This window comes from Saccopteryx leptura, chromosome 3 (assembly GCF_036850995.1).
Source record: "Saccopteryx leptura isolate mSacLep1 chromosome 3, mSacLep1_pri_phased_curated, whole genome shotgun sequence".
NCBI classification, from domain to species: Eukaryota; Metazoa; Chordata; class Mammalia; order Chiroptera; family Emballonuridae; genus Saccopteryx; species Saccopteryx leptura.
In genome coordinates, this window is record NC_089505.1 from 53100172 (window position 1) to 53117812 (window position 17641).

The window sequence follows — 17641 nt, forward strand, 5'->3', positions numbered from 1 at the left end:
GTTTCAGTAAGTACACAAAGCCAGTTGCTCTCTCGGTAAATCGAGCACTCTCTCAAGGTCTCCTGTGCAGAGCACATGCGTCTCATAACCGCATCTCGCTGCACTGTACTGATCCTTGATGAATCATCATGTCAAATACAAATACGTCACATCACACACAATGGATCGACTCTGCATCAATCGAATACGGACGTTTACAGATTAGTCTAACAGTATCAAAAAGGAGGACATGTAGGAGGACACTTTGAGGGAGGATGGAACTTACAAAAGGACTGTTCTCCCTAAAGGAGGACGATTGGTCACCTTAAATAGTTTTAATTTTTTTTCACAGTTTGGTACTCTTTTTATTAAGAACTAGAAAGATGACCATGTCAGTTCTGACATTTTGCATTGACTTGGATCTTTTAACTGGGAAAAATATTTAGTTCTCTTGCATTTTATAATGGAAGCCAACTCTTCTGAAAATGAGTTAAATATTTGCACAATGTTTTTATTTAGAATAACAACTCTTAAAATATCTGTCAAATTCTGGTTTTCCAATACTTTAGTTTTTAGTTATTATACTATAAGCACTTCCATTTGAACTTTGTCTTAGTTTGCTTCAGCCAGAAACAGATCCTGAGACAAAAATTTGAGTACAAATAGTTTGGGAATAATCCCATAAACAACAACAAGGAAGTGAAGGAAGCTAGTAAAGGGAATATTGTCAAGCAGATTTCTCTGTGGGCTGAATTCACTGGAGAACTCACTTGGAATTAATGTATGTCTTAGTTATTTCCTCATAAGAGGCAAAGATGCTGGAGTATTTGTTTATCAACTCCCACCAGTTATTGGCTGAACATTAATCATCTGGAATTTCCAGTCTGCTCTGTGCTCAGGCAAAATAGGTTTTGGCAGCCAGAAAGAGCCCTTAGGCAGAGTCACACATGCCCACCAGCAGTTGGAAATCAGGCTGGCCATGCATGGAAAAGGTGTACATTGAGTAGACATGAGCAGGGCACTAATAACATCTGCTATGTTCCAATTTTTCCACCACTCATATCCACTCATCCCCCATACTAAGTTCACACCATCTGTCACTGTGGTGTCTGGCCTCAATTTCTAAAAGAAATATACTCACAAAAAGATGATTAACAGGACAAGCTACAGAATCCATTACTGCAATTAATCCTAAGTATGTAACTGATAATTCTCCAGTTCCCTCCTCTACCATCCATTCTAAATTTACCTTACCCTTAGCCAGCATTTGTCTAAGTTGTTTTACCAGCAAGGAAACTAGCTTTCATCCCTGGAGTGTACAACTCCCAGTTACATGTCCTTATCAGGTTGAGATTGCCACAATTATCCATTCACTGAGTATGAAAGCATCCAGAGGAATCTCAGAGAAGCCCTGAGTTCAAAACATCTCCCTGCTGCAATTACATAGCAGCAACTCGACCTCCACCAGTGTAGTAATTCTTTAACAGGTAATGTGGAGCCAAACATGACCAGGTGGCAGTAGCAATATTAGGTTTAGTTAAACATAAGTGGATCCCCTGAAAGGTGCTTTTCTCTCCTCACACAAAACCAGGACTTCCAATACAGTAAAGCCTCAAGTTTTGAAAAAGTTTGGTGCAAATTCCTCATGTCAATCACAGAATGATAGTGGGAAGAGCCACTCGTAGCCAAGCCTTTATTCAAAGCATATTCCTCATCTTGAAGTACAGTGTCTCAATCCCACACAGTCTCAAACTATTGTTTTAACTACCATTCTTCCCTGGCCAGTTAGCTCAGTTGATTAGAGCATCGTCCTGAAATGCCAAGGTTGTGGGTCTGATTCTCAGTCAGTGCACATACAGGAAGCAACCAATGAATGCACAACTAAGTGGAGCAACAAATAAATGCATCTCTCTCTCTCTCTCTCTCTCTCTCTCTCTCTCTCTCTCTCCCCCTCCTCTCTCTGTCTCTCTAAAGTTAATTTTTAAAACATTTTTAAATAAAGAGGCCATTTTAACTAACTATCAGACCAGCACCTTCTAGGTGAGGTGGTATGTGGTAGGATCAGTAGATCCTTCTTATCATGCCTCTGTTACTATAAAGAGGGTCCTTTGATCCAAAGCAATATTATGTGGGATTCCATGATGATAAATGAGACAATCCAACCCTCAGAAAGTGGTGCTGGCCAAGGCTCTGCAGGTAGGGAAGGCAAACCCATACTAGGAACACATGTCACCTGCAGCCTTCTCCAAGGTGAAGGGGTCCTGGGCAATCAATTTGTCACTGAATGGATGTATCATATTGAGGGGTCAGCCTCAGTCTCTTCTGAAAACAGGTAAGACATCTAACATAAGTAGTAGCTAGATTACCCTGACGAGAGGAAGCCTTTTGCTGAGCCCATGCATAGCCTCTATTGCCTCCCTCCCTGACACCATGTTTATTCCATCTGTGAGCCCATTAGGCAAGCACCAAGGTGACAAAAGACAAAGACTAATTGTCATTTACTGGATACTTGTTCTGTCCACCTGGTTGATGATCGCCTCTTCTAAGTTGGATGCTTTGTGAGACACAAGATCCACATATTTTGTGTTCATTTGTATTTGTTTTCTATGCAGTGTAACAAATTACCACCCATTTAACATTTTATTTATTTATTATTTATTTATTTTTTTTTTGTATTTTTTCTGAAGCTGGAAACGGGGAGGCAGACAGACTCCCGCATGCGCCCGACCGGGATCCACCCGGCATGCCCACCAGGGGGCGATGCTCTGCCCATCCGGGGCGTCGCTCTGTCGTGACCAGAGCCATTCTAGCGCCTGGGGCAGAGGCCAAGGAGCCATCCCCAGCGCCCGGGCCATCTTTTGCTCCAATGGAGCCTTGGCTGTGGGAGGGGAAGAGAGAGACAGAGAGGAAGGAGAGGGGGAGGGGTGGAGAAGCAGATGGGTGCCTCTCCCGTGTGCCCTGGCCGGGAATGGAACCCGGGACTTCCGCACGCCAGGCCGACGCTCTACTGCTGAGCCAACCGGCCAGGGCCATTTAACATTTTAAAACAACACATTTATATCTCACTGTTTCCATGTCCAGGAGTCCTGGCATAGCTTAGCTAGGTCCTCTGATCAGGGTCTCACAAGGCTGCAATCGAGGTGTTGGCTGAGCTGCATTTTTATCTGGAGGCCCAACTACAGAAGAATCTGCTTCCAAGCTCATTTACATTGTTGGCAAAATTTATCTCTAGGACTGAAGTCCCAGTTTTCTTACTGGCTGGTGCCCAGTGGCTGCTCTCAGCTTCTAGAGACCACCTACTGTACCTTATAACATAGTGACTTACTTCTTCAGAGCCAACCAGGAAATCTCTCTCCAGCCTACTAAGAGGGACTCTTATATAACATAATGTTATCATGGGAGTGACAGTTCTATTACTTTTCTTTAAATCTGTGTTTTTTAATTGAATTTATTGGGGTGACACTGCTTAACATACTCACTATATTTAGAAGCAAGTCACAGGCTGCAATTAAAGAGAATTACACAAGGGTAATCAAGACTTCTCATCAGAGGTCACCTTAGCATGTGTTCTCTATCTAGTACACCGTTCTCATAAGTCCACTCACATGCTTCTTCCCCAGACACTTATCTTCTAATCTTGCTCCTTCCAGGCCTTTGACTAAGTGAATTAGGACCCACTCCAAGTATCTAGCCAGGATGTTAAAGCATGAGTCATGGGAGCAAGCCCACATATCAGTAAACTCTTATCCAGTCAACATTCCCCTACCCAGCACTCTCAAGATCTCCCAGGTTGTTCTCCTGGTTCCTCTTGGTACAGGCAGTCCCCAGGTTACAAATGAGATAGGCTCTGTAGGTTTGGTCTTAAGTTAAATTTGTATGAAAGTTGGAACAGGTACATTGACCTATTAAATGCAAATTAGATGTTTGTCTTAACATAGTATTTATTTTTACCTTTCTGTGCATATAAATACTTATATTTTCAAACCTATAGAACCTATCTCATTTGTAACCCAGATTATTTCAGTAAGTCTTGTAATGTATCCGTAATTTAGTTTTCTATATAGATAATTAATTGTATCAACTCAGAATAATTGCACTTTTCTTTCTTTTGTCTTGTTATGACCTTAAAAAGAATATCTGGGCCTGACCAGGCAGTAGCGCAGTGGACAGAGCGTCGAACTGGGATGTGGAGGACCCAGGTTCGAGACCCTGAGGTCACCAGCTTGAGCGTGGGCTCATCTGGTTTGAGAAAAAAAAAAAAAAAAAAGCTCACCAGCTTGAGCCCAGGGTGACTGGCTCGAGCAATGGGTTTACTCAGTCAGCTGTAGTCCCACGGTCAAGGCACATATGAGAAAGCAATCAATGAACAACTAAGGTGTCACAACGAAAAACTAATGATTGATGCTTCTCATCTCTCTCCGTTCCTGTCTGTCTGTCCCTATCTATCCCTCTCTCTGACTCTCTCTCTGTCTCTGTAAAAAAATTAAATTAAATTACATTTAAAAAAAATATGTTTAGCCTGACCTGTGGTGGCGCAGTGAGTAAAAGTGTCGACCTGGAATGCTGAGGTCGCCGGTTTGAAACCCCAGGCTTGCCTGGTCAAGGCACATATGGGAGTTGATGCTTCCTGCTCCTCCCTCTGTTCTATCTCTTTCCTCTCTCTGTCTCTTTCTCTCTCTGTGTCCTCTCTCTAAAAAAATGAATAAATATAATGTAAAAACTAAATTAAAAATTTTTTTAATATGTTTATAAAAAAAATAAAAAGAACATTTTTAGTATTTAATCATTAAATATATTTGTCTTTTATTATATCCTTTATCCTATATCCTTTAGGGAAGTTTCCTTCTATTCCTAGTTGCTAAGAGTTTATCTTTTATTAACCATTAAAGGGTGCTGAATTGCCTCACACTTTTTCTATTCTGGATAATCATATAGTTTTTCTTCTTTATGTTGATGTGATTACTTAATGTTCTCATATTAAGCCTCAGCCTTGAATTTCTGAGGAAAGCCTAACTTGATCATGATGTTAGTTGAATCCAGGTTTATATTATATATTGCTGGATTCAACTTACTATTATTTTGATTAAGATTTTTAAAATATTATTTATGAATGAAGTTGGCACACAATTTTGCTTTTTCATACTTTTCTTTGGTTTAGGTATGGAAGTTATAAGAGACCCATAGACATATGTAGGAAGTCTACATACACTTGATCTTTTCTCTGAAAGAGTGTAAGATTGTGAGACATGGAGCTCTTCAAATAAAACTATCTGGTCTCTTTGTGGGAAGATTTTTAGTTACTGACTTTCTTTCCTTAATGGTTATAGAACCACTCAGGTTTTCTTTCTTTTTTTCTTTTTTTTTTTCATGAGGAACCGATTTTTCTAGGAATTTATCAATTTTGTTTAAGTTTTCAAATTTATTCTGGATAACTGTTTATGATGTCCTCTGATCTATATCTGCAGCAATTATTGTTTCTATAGTCCTTCTTTTCTATATATATCTAATATTGTTTGATTGAGTAGGCAATAAATCAGCAAGTGTTATGGAAGAGTCAACCAATAAAATTAACAAACACAATGTAAACAACATTTCAACAACATGATGTCAAACAAATGTAAGTTGCATATATTTTTTTCAAGGATACAGGAATATTTTTGGAAATTACCCTGTGATAGACCATAAGAAAAGCCTCAACAAATTTCAAAGAATTAATCTAACATGAAGAACATTATTTGATATAATGAGTTAGAAATAAACAACAGAAACAGAAAAATTTTAGTTTTGAGATATAAGAAAACTTCCATCTAAAAAAACTGTTTAATCTTGTTTAATTGTACTTTCTATCTTCTTTTCTTGACAAAGATTTTTATGTCTAAGCTGTTTAAAAATACCACTATTTAGCATTGTTGACCCTTTCTCTATAATGTTTGTGTTTTTTTATTAATTTTTAAAATATATTTAAATTCCTGTTATTCATTTTCAAACTTCTTAAGTTGAGAGCCTGTCATTACTTTTCATACTTTTTTTTGTTCTAATTTAAGTATGTAGGGCTTCTAAATACTACTTTAGCTATATCTTATAAGTTTTGGTATATATTATGTTCATTATTTTTTATTTGTACATATTTTCTCATTTCCATTAGGATTTATTTTAAAGCCATTGGTAGTTCCTACCCACATACACAAATAGATGTGTGTATATATATTAACATACTCAATTTGATTTTTAATAAAATACACACAATATATGTGTCTATGTACATATATGTATTTTTCCCCTTTAGTCTCTCCAAAACACTTTGTCTTAACTGTCTTTTTTATAGCATATACTCACGCAGGCGTCCCCAAACTACAGCCCGCGGGCCGTATGTGGCCCCTTGAGGCCATTTATCTGGCCCCCTGCCGCACTTCCGGAAGGGGCACCTCTTTCACTGGTGGTCAGTGAGAGGAGCACTGTATGTGGCGGCCCTCCAACAGTCTGAGGGACAGTGAACTGGCCCCCTGTGTAAAAAGTTTGGGGACCCCTGAAATGGGTTTTGCTTTTTATCTCATACGAATAACCTGTTTCTATTTTAATACATGAGTTTAACTTATTTGCAATTATTAGCAAAAGCCATGTGTTTAGTGGTATGAAATGACTTGTGGCCTATGCAAATTCCAGGATATTCTAGTTCTTCTTAGCCTACCAACCTGTTCCAGCTAAATTAGGCTCTTTAACAATCTTACTCTTTCTTATTGCAGTATTTTGTATTATGACTTCTCAAGAGGCAATAGAAGACCATCCTTTTGTAGATATATTTAATGAAGATGAAGCTGAAAAAGACTTTTTGTTGTCTAAACCTGTTTGTTTTGTTGTATTTGGGAAACCAGTAAGTTATCTCTTCTAATTTATTTAGTATAATATTTAAAATCTTTAAATCATAATATTATGTTACCATATAAGAATGAAAATCACATAGTATGCTAATTTTGTCTATTAGACTTTCATTGTGTGACTTAAAATCCAATACAATATTAGTTGTAAATTTATAACTTTCTTTCTTATACATTATAATTGAAAAGAAGCCTAGATTGTGTTTATCTTTGATTTTCTATTGTAAAGAAATTAATTCATCAAAGTACTGTACTACGACAATTGTTAGTAGTACGTGATCCAATGTCATAGCAGACTCAATTTACATATTAAACTTCCAGGGATTTGTTGTGAGGTGCTGTGGATATGCGAAGGGAGAACAAAATAAGGGCAAATGGAGGTTTTTTCATTAATATCTGAAGCTGCCGAGGCAAGGTGCCTCACCTTTGCCCACGGTGAATTAGTGGGCCTACGCACTGTCTCCCCACAAAATAGGAAGAAAACAAAAATGGCTTGCCTTTCAAGGCAGTTCTAGTAAGGATCTCTAGGTAAGAGGTATTTTTAGCCACAGAGCTAGTTGGTAGTTACCATGAACAAATCTGAGCTGGTAAATTAAAGAGCCTCTCCAGAACAGCAGAGACCCAGGGCTGGATCCTGTTTTTGACTTAATTTTATAGGGAGCCTGGAACAGGTTCTAAAAAAATGGTTCTAATAACTTTTATTATGTTTCTAAAGCATTAATAGAGTTCTAAAAATCAACAGTGAGAGTAATCAGCTGCAACTGTTGCTTCATTAAAGTGATCTTTTATCTTTAAAATATTATACTTTTCAAAGATGTCCATTAGAAAGACTTTTTTTCCTCTTGGAAGTTACTAAATGAAAGTCTCAATACATTCATTATTATAAACTTTTAGAAGGAAATAAAATGGTGAATCTCAATATAAACACTGATTTATATTCAAAATTACAAAATTTGACATTCAGAAGTGTACAATACCTGGAATACATGTTGGTACAGCTGCCTGGTTTCAGGGCTATTTTTGTAATTTAAAAAAATATATATTTAAGTCCATTCATAAATGAGACCATTAGTAGAGAAAAATGAAGCTATAAATCTCTAAGGCCTACTCTTCATTTATTTTGGAAAATAATTTACTTGATAATATAGTAACCATCAATAGAATTTTTAATAATAAAATTATCTGTTTCACTGGCAAATAGCTGTTTTATTGGGTTTTAAATAACATCTTTCTTTTTAAGGGCATTGGGAAGACAACATTAGCCCGTCAAATAGCACAAGAATGGAAATGTATTCATATAGAAGGTAAATTTTACTTTTCCCCCAATATTTTAGTATACTAATTTTTCAAATATGCATAGAAAGTAAAGAATTATACAGTAAGCACTCATATAACCCCTCTACTCACCCCCTATGATCTGTAATTAACATTTTGATATATTTGCTTTATCACACATCACTATCAACCCAGTGAATTATCTTTATAATATCATCAAACATATTTTGTCCTTTGGTTAGTCCTAGTTTTGTTCATAGAATATAGGAGGGTTTATGAAGGTTTTTTACTCCATTCTATTGAGTTTAATTCTCTGATTTCATAATTTAGAAATATTAAGGATATGTGTCTTTGGGGTATCTCTCTGTGAAAAATGAAAACAGAAGATCACAGCTGCTCTTTGGAATATTTTCCAGGAATTAATGTGATAATTTTATTTTTTATTATTTATAAATTGATTTGCATTCTTTATAATATATAAGACAAAGATTGATATCTTTATATATAGTCTCTTAATCAAGAATTGTTATTTGGCCCTGGCCGGTAGGCTCAGTGGTAGAGTGTCGGCCTGGCATGCAGGAGTTCTGGATTCGATTCCTGGCCAGGGCACACAGGAGAAGCTCCTATCTGCTTCTCCACCCCTCCCCCTCTCCTTCCTCTCTGTCTCTCTCTTCCCCTCCTGCAGCCAAGGCTCCATTAGAGCAAGGTTGGCCCAGGCACTGAGGATGGCTCCATGGCCTCTACCTCAGGTGCTGGAATGGCTCTGGTTGCAATAGAGCAAAGCCCCAGATGGGCAGAGCATCGCCCCCTGGTGGGCATGCCGGGTGGATCCCGGTCGGGCGCATGCAGGAGTCTGTCTGACTGCCTCCCCATTTCCAACTTCAGAAAAATACAAAAAAAAAATTGTTATTCAAATAAATGCTAATTAAAATAACTGATTAATATTTGCTTATCAGATCAGCAGTAAAATTTTAAAGTTTTTACAATCAATTTTGTGCAAGAATGTGATGAAATGAGCATTCCGCAGGCTGTTAGTGAAATTGCAATTAGATAAACTTGGGGGAGCAATTCAATAACATATAACACATACACACACAAAAAAAAACTTAAAAATTTTCCTCAAAAAATTCATTTGTAGGAAATCTTAAAGAATACCTAATCTCCCATAAATTATTAACAGCTAGGGACATACTATAGCTCCCAGGTCCTTCCCTTAGTCATTTCCCTGTCATTTCTATCCCAGGATGTCTTCCATCAAAAGATGGAACATTTCCTCTTAAAAAGGAAACATAATATTCAAATTTCAGCTTTTTCTGAACAGTTTTTGTCTAGTTTATCATTTTTTGATGCATAGTTTTCTTTTATACAACCAGTGTGCAAAATTAATGGGCTCTGGGTATAACCATATGGTTATAAAAGTATCTGGACCAAAAATATAGTCCAGATAGTTTTGTGTAATACTTCAGAATTTCCATGTCACTGTCATATATGCAACCTCATTTCCTTCTCATATTCTCTTGCATATTATGTAGGGAATGAGTGTGCATAGTGTGGAGGTGTTTAGGAAGTTAGCTTCCCCGAGATGGCAGAGACGTGTTCTCAGTGAAATACATTCTGCTGCCTCGGCACTTCTGTTAGGCTTAAATGACACACTGTGTATAAACATGCTTTGTAAATGCAAAAGTGATGTCCAAATGTTATTACCCATTACAAAACACACATGTGTTTCTTAATTTGACAATTCTAATGCCAGCTTTTGCTAATATTTTGAATTCCTATTTCAGCTTTAACAATTTTGGAAGATCAGATTGCCAGTGAAACCGAATTAGGAGTTATGGTAAACAAATCTAAATTTCAAAATTATATTTTTAGAAATAGCTTTGTATCATAGGTATATTATACAGTAATGTAAAATATCTGTGCTTTTTGTAGTTGCAGTCAATGCTGATCAGTGGTCAAAGCATTCCAGATGAACTTGTCACAAAGCTAATGTGGGAGAAGCTCAACTCGATAGAAGTCTCTCACTTTGGTATGTTTATTTTTGTACATTGGTGGCTATCAAAGCAGCCTTAAAACTTATGCTTTGTCTACAGCACAAATAATTTCTGGAATTGCTCTTTCATATACCCTGGCACAGGTCCCAGAGCCAGAATTCAACTGAGCAGCTCAGATAGTTTTATTTGCTTGCTTACTTGTTTTCATTTCTTTCATACTCTATATTTATAAAAACAAATTAAGTTTGTATGATCAAATCTTCTTTTAGCATTGTGTTTTTCAACAAAAAAGCATCAAAAATCTGCTGTGGTCACTCTCACAGTGCTCTCCCATTCTTCCTGAGTTTGATTGCTAAGTCCTGTCAATGGCTTCGGTTTCTCCATGTTAATCCACACTTATCGGGGAGGAATGGAAACAAGAATAGCCCCAGCTCACCCTCGGGCTCCAGGTACTGGCAGGCTTCTGCTGTTTATTCAGTCGCTGGACCTGAGAAGTTTCCCTGCACTCAAACAGATGCTGGACAGGGGCTTTGGAATTATCCAGTCAGGATGGGTGAGCTGGGCAAGGGTTGAATTCAGTCTAGGGCTAGGCATGTTGTCCCCTTCACCTCACCACAGTGCCCACCGTTGTGATGTGTCAAACCTGGACATGAGTGCCAGCCAGCACATCACAGAGCGGGCACTGGTCAAAGTCTTGAAAACAAATTCAAAAAATGTTGTTACGCAAGTGAGGGCTAGGTTAACAACAGAAGCCAAACCCACCTAGGGTAGTGTTGAGACAGGAAAACAAAAAGCACGAACATCAGAGACAAGCCAAGAAAGAGCTGGCCCAGTTCCTGAGACAGTGTCAATGAATGCAGTGGCTGTATTTTTGCAGGGGTGCCTGCCTAGGACTCATTTAAAAAGCCTCAAATAGGATGAAAGTCTTAGGCTACCACTACTATTCCAAAGTGTGTCAGAGACAACAGCAAGAGCAAATAAGTAAAACAAGTTGGAAACTAAGGATTACAGCAAACCAGGAGAGAATCATATAACTCATATCCAAACTCAATTAAAAGGTCTCCCTTTTTGTCCTTTGAAGTTAAACTACTTAGGATTGCTTCTCTGGATAATGTTCATTACATAGAAGTAGACAGTAAAATGTTTGAGAAAGCTTAGAAGAAATTGACACATTCAGTGGGATTTTGAATTAACATGAGAATTGTTGATCTGATTTTTTTTAAATAAGAGTGTAATCAGCATGTTCTTAAGTGAGGATTTTGAGGCTGGCTTATTAGACACATTTATTCACCTATCAACAGAAGCTTAGTAGCATTTTTTATTAAACTATTCTAGGTATTATTTAGGAAAGTAGTTTTCAAGCTTTTTGGTCTCAAGACTCCTTTACACTTATAAGACTGTTGAGGCCTCAAAAGAGCTTTTGCTTACACGTATTATATCTATCAGTACTATCATATTTGAAATGAAAACTAAGAATGTTTAAAATATTTGCTTAAAAACAACAAAATTGTTACATGTTAATATAAAAAGCATATTTTATAGAAATAATCATATTCTTCAAAGCAAAAAATTTAGTGAGAAGAGTGGTATTGTTTTATATTTTTGCAAATCTCTTCAGTGTCTGGCTTAAGAGAAGTCCTAGCTGTATTCTCACGTCTGCTTCTGCTTAAACTGTTGCAATATATTGTTTTTGTTGAAGTTTATGAAGAAAAACTAGCTTCACACAGAACGGTAATTGGAAAAGGGAGGGCATTTTAATAGTCTTTAGAATAATTATGGATATTCTTGATCCTACATCAATACTTGACAAGGGGAAGTTTCTTAAAGGTTAGTTGCATTGTGGAATCTAAAACCTTATCAGTGAACTTTTCAAACTCTGTTCCATTAAAATCTATTGATCATCCAAGACCTTTGGAATGGGTCTATTACCCCAGACATGATTTTGTGGCACCAGGCATTAGTCATTTGGAAAATATTGGTCACTGAGTTATGCACATCTTCCAAATGTTAACACATTTCATTAAACAATATCAAAAAAAATCACATTTGTTAATGTCACCACCAACCATATCAGGATAACTTTTAAGAATTGGGAAGCAGCCCTGGCCGGTTGGCTCAGCGGTAGAGCGTGGGCCTGGCATTCGGGGGACCCGGGTTTGATTCCCGGCCAGGGCACATAGGAGAAGCGCCCGTCTGCTTCTCCAACCCCCGCCCCCTCCTTCCTCTCTGTCTCTCTCTTCCCCTCCCGCAGCCAAGGCTCCATTGGAGCAAAGATGGCCCGGGCGCTGGGGATGGCTCTGTGGCCTCTGCCCCAGGCGCCAGAGTGGCTCTGGTCACGGCAGAGGGATGCCCCAGAGGGGCAGAGCATCGCCCCCTGGTGGGCAGAGCGTCGCCCATGGTGGGCATGCCGGGTGGATCCCGGTTGGGCGCATACGGGAGTCTGTCTGACTGTCTCTCCCTGTTTCCAGCTTCAGAAAAAAAATACAAAAAAAAAAAAAAAACAGAATGAGAAGCTGTTACGTTTACAAGATTTCCAAAATACAAATTTTCACTTGAATTTTATAATTGGCAACAAATAGTGTCAGTTGTCCTTGAAGTGAAAGGATCACTCCATTCATTTCTCATAAAATGTCTGCCAAATATCCAAAGCTGAATAACCATTTGTTCTTCCAAGAAAAATAGTTCTATTAAAATATAAAAATCAGTTGAAGGCTTTCAGTTCCCATTGAAGGAGTTATTCTATGAATAAGAAAAATGTTTCTCAAGCAATACAGTTACATAATTAAAGACTTATATTAAGGAAATTAATGTGATGGTGGTTAAACAGGGTGAATTTCTATGAGAAGATTTAGGTTTCTGGGTAGGGATGCAAGCCAATGAATGCGCTAAGCCAAAATCACAGATAACTTTTTATACTATATGAGGGGTACCTAGGAATTTTATTATCCCCTTTAACTTACATAAACATTATAGGCATATATAGTCTGTTATACTGTGAAATATTAATTTTAAAAAGAAAAATAATATATACCACGTAACACCGATGAAATACATTTACCATTCATCATATGATCTTTACTAATATGAGTTAAAAGAATTATTAGCATGAAATTTCCTTCCTGAGGCACCTCATGTGCCTAAAATAAATTGATTTGGAATTTTTAAAGATGCCTCCTCCTAGCCTAATGATTTTATTTCTTATCAGAAAAATATTATTTATAGCAATACTTCCTTAACTATTGATTTAAAATTTTGGTAGATGATTTTAAGACCTGCATTAGTGTTGATCAATAATGAGGTATTTTATAAAGTAATAATAATAAATTCGTGCTTTTACACATGGATAATGTAAAACTTTAAAAATTGTATTTTAGTCTGACCAGGCCATGGCAAAGTGGATAGAGCGTTGGACTGGGACGCGGAGGACCCAAGTTCGAAACCCCGAGGTCATCAGCTTGAGCATGGGCTCATCTGGTTTGAGCAAGGCTCACAAGCTTGAGCCCAAGGTCACTAGCTTGAGCAAGGGGTCACTCAATCTGCTATAGCCCCCTGGTCAAGGCACATATGAGAAAGCAATCAATGAACAACTAAGGTGCCGCAACAAAGAATTGATGCTTCTTATTTCCCTTCCTATCTGTATGTTCTTGTCTGTCCCCTCTCTCTGTCTCTGTCACACACAAAAAAATTGCATTTTACTCTACAGGTTATATTATCTCTGAAATACCATCACCTTCACAGGATCCCATGACCACTTTGCTTCAAATAGACTTAATTAAAAATTTGAATTTGAAACCTGATATTATAATCAATATTAAGGTAAGAATAGTTGTTTTTCTAGTATGTTAATCATTCTTTTTGATAGTGAAATTGGAGGAATGTTTACAAAGACTTTAAGTAGTTAGGGAACTACTAATTTGTGCATCAGTCATAGGGACTGAGTTATACTTTCTTATACCTCTGTGTTTTTGTACCCTAAGCTCCATCCACAGCAGACACCTCCTTGCCTCTTTTCCAGGTTTGATCATAGTCATCCTTTGAAAGTCAGTTCAGGCATCATCTCTTCAGAATTTTCCCACAGGGCCACCTTCTGCACACCAACATACCCATTAACTAATTCATTCTCTCCCCACCCCCAACTTTCCAGACATGTCACTTACCACAGGAAAGGTAAATACTTCTCTGATGACCGTTCATGTTAGTCTTTTCTATCATAGTACCTCACTATATTGTCATTGACCATTTTCCTTCTGGACTCTGCCTCCATTGAATGCGGGGACCATGCCTTACTCATATAAACATCAACTAGCACAATATTTGACACCTTATAAGTTTGCCAGTTAAATAGTAAAGTGAAAGAATAAACAAATGATTTCTACATCTGACTGTTAAAGAACGCTCCTAGATTGATTAAAAATCAAGGCTGAATCCTGTTCCCACTTGTCTCCTTTCTCAGCTGTTCCCAATTCTTTCCTTTCTCAGGTGATAGAATTTGGTAAATCATATTTAGGAGCCTCAATTTCCTCTTTACAAAGATGATAATGACTGTCTCATGGGGTTGTGATAAGAATTCAGTGATGTGAGGACTACTTGTTTATATGAAAACGAATGATAAGCTTTTATATTCATACCCTGCTTGATTCCCCAAAAGACTTGACAGCTCAAAATAGATCAGATGGTTCTCAGCTCAGATGTTGGGACCTAATGGTGTGTGGAGATCAGCCGATAGAGCGAGGCGCGGGCAGTGCCGAGCATGCAGCCCCAGCCACAGGCCATGGTCAGGGGTCTAGCAAAATCCCTGTGATCTGAGACTCTCACATATGTGTACGCGAGAGTAAAACAGAGAAGATCTCAAACAACTAACTGAAAGCAAAGTTAAAGTCTAATACATGGACCTATAGATTGTATAGGAATTTTAAGACTTGGTGGAACAAGAACACACAGGCTACAGGGCCCCAAATGCTTACAAAATTGGGGGATCAATTTGGTTCTAAGTTTGATGAGCCAAAGTAAAAGAGAAAATGTGACCAGTTATATAACAATCACGTTGCCCAAGAAAAGACAAGCCATTCCTCAGGAAAAACAAGACTCTCATTGAAAATGAGGGAGTTACCTTACAGGGGTCTTGATGTAAAGAGATTGGTAACGTAGAGAATGAAGTGCTGGACCCCATTTATATTATAAGTGTGATAGTGGGTATCCACAGCAGTTTCTGCAGTATAGCCAGAGTATAATCAGAGGGCCTAATGTGAGACAGAACTCGGTACAACATACACTTCTCTGATGGTTTAACCTTACTTGGGGATAAAACCTTGAATTTCTAGAGCCGAAGTTCTTATCCTGGGACCCGTGAATCCTTCACATTCATGAACCTCCTGAAATTACATGCAGAATTTTATGTGTATGTGCACTTTTCTTAAAAGTGTATGGCTTTTATCACATTCTAAATGGGGTCTGTACTACAAAAAAAAAAAAAAAAAAGAAGAAGAAAAAAAAGATTAAAGGCCAGTGGTCTGCAGCAGTGGTTCTCACAGTATGGTTTCAGAAGGTTATTAAAAATGCAAATTCTTGTTCTATACATGAAACTAATATGACATAGAATGTCAACTGTGATTGAAAGTTTTTGAAACAACAAAGAAAGAAAGAAATGTAAATTCTCCAGCCCCACCTTAGAACTATGAGTCAAAAACTCTGGGGGCAATCAGCTCTCTGTGTTATAGAGTCCTAGGTGACTCTGATGCTCACTGAAGTTTGAGGACCACTGCTCTGGGCATGTCCTGTGGACTCACCTTCTTGTTAGTCACTTTCTACAAGTGAAAACAGGAGTCGACTCAAGGCAATAGTCTTTGTCAAGGACCCACAATGTGAGTATTCTGCGTTGCTGAATAAAAGCATACACATTTTAAAAATTACCTGATTGGGTTGAGATATATTTTTGTTAAAATTTTGAAAGTCTAAATAAAAGGCTTGCCTCAATAAATAGCCCTCCCATTGCCACATAGACGTGGACTGAGGAAATCAGAAAATGAGCAAGGAAGGTTCTGAAGTTTCTTCTTGTCTTTGTTTCTTAAAGTTGTGGTACATGAACTGTTGGCATCAGAACCACTGAGGATGCTGGCTAAAATGTCTAAGCCTCACTCCTGACTTAGTAAAACACAAAGAAGAGCAGAAGTTCCTATTTATGACTCTCTATATAGAGTTCTACCCTAATGTTTGAGAACCATAACCATTGAATATCATCCAGAGTTTTTTATCCTGAAAATTATTCAAAGCAGGATTTATAGTGCCAGCTCCTAGCTATCATTATTAATGTGCCATGGGCTATGGATCAGAAGGCCTGGTTCCAAGTCATGGTTTCGCCTCATGACATTGTGATCTGAGACCAGAGTCTTAACCTGCCAGAGCCGTGACTTTAATCATAATATTGGATTACTTTTCTTAGATGATTAGTTTGAGAATTGCATCAAACTGTTACACATATGAAAGCACTTTGAAAGAATGAAGTTACACATAGACTGGTTTTGGCTTTTTTTTTTTCACTATCCAGACTTAGTTGTCTCATTTACAAAGTGAAAAGGTTAGACCAGAATAGGTGACCTTTCATGTCCCATTCATGATTGACATTTCATAAAATACTTCACCCATAAAATTATAAATATTGTGAATATACAATATATTTCTGTTGAAAATTTGTGGGTATTCCCCCATTTTCCTCCATTCTCATCCTTTCATTTAAAAAAAAATTTTTTCAATTACAGTTGACATTCAGTGTTGTTTTCTATTGGTTTCAGGCGTATAGCGTAGTGGTTAGACATTTATATTAATTTATGAAGTGACCCCTCAATAAGTCTAGTACCTACCTGTCGTACAGTTATTACAATATCATTGACTATATTTCTTATGCTGTACTTTACATCCCTGTAACTATGTTGTAACTACCAATTTGTATTTCTTAATTCCTTCATCTTTTTCATCTGGCCCCCAACCCCTCTCCTATCTCACAAACATCAGTTTGTTCTCTCTATCTGTGAGTCTGTTTCTGTTTTATTTGTTTTGTTCTTTAGATTCCACATGCATGAAATCATATGGCATTTGTCTTTCTCTGTGACTTATTTCACTTAGCGCAATACCTGCTAGGTTCATCGATACTGTTGTAAATGGTAAGATTTCACCCTTTTTATGGCTGAATAATATTCCGTTGGATATGTATCACATCCTCTTATCCTTTTGAAACTAATCTGACAGAATCTTCCTGTGTATCTTTGCAGGCTAAACAGATTTTCTGTTGTATTTCTCCAGCTCTTTCTACCGTTCTTCTTTCTTTTTTCCATGTTAAAACTTCTGATATTTTCTCATGTATATTAGTTTTAAATAAAGAAAAGTGTTGGGATAGCATAAAAGTTGTGTCTTCTGCCTTTCTTGGCATGTGATGAAAACTGATACAAAGTAACACTTAAAACATTACATTCACTCAGGGTTTTAAAGAATATTTTGGTTTATGTATTGCATAATATATAAATA

The 17641-nt window shown here is 37.5% G+C and overlaps 1 protein-coding gene across 3 annotated transcripts in view; it reads left to right on the forward strand.

Annotated features, from left to right (window-relative positions):
• The window catches only part of AK9 (adenylate kinase 9), a 176700-nt gene that overhangs the window by 996 nt on the left and 158063 nt on the right, over nucleotides 1-17641 (forward strand). For all 3 annotated transcript variants that reach the window (XM_066373487.1, XM_066373484.1, XM_066373485.1), the window contains exons 2-6: nucleotides 6723-6850; nucleotides 8095-8158; nucleotides 9914-9966; nucleotides 10062-10158; nucleotides 13827-13939. In XM_066373487.1, the coding sequence (XP_066229584.1) occupies nucleotides 6734-6850; nucleotides 8095-8158; nucleotides 9914-9966; nucleotides 10062-10158; nucleotides 13827-13939 (444 nt within the window). In that variant the 5' untranslated portion in view covers nucleotides 6723-6733. The remainder of the gene's footprint in view (nucleotides 1-6722; nucleotides 6851-8094; nucleotides 8159-9913; nucleotides 9967-10061; nucleotides 10159-13826; nucleotides 13940-17641) is intronic.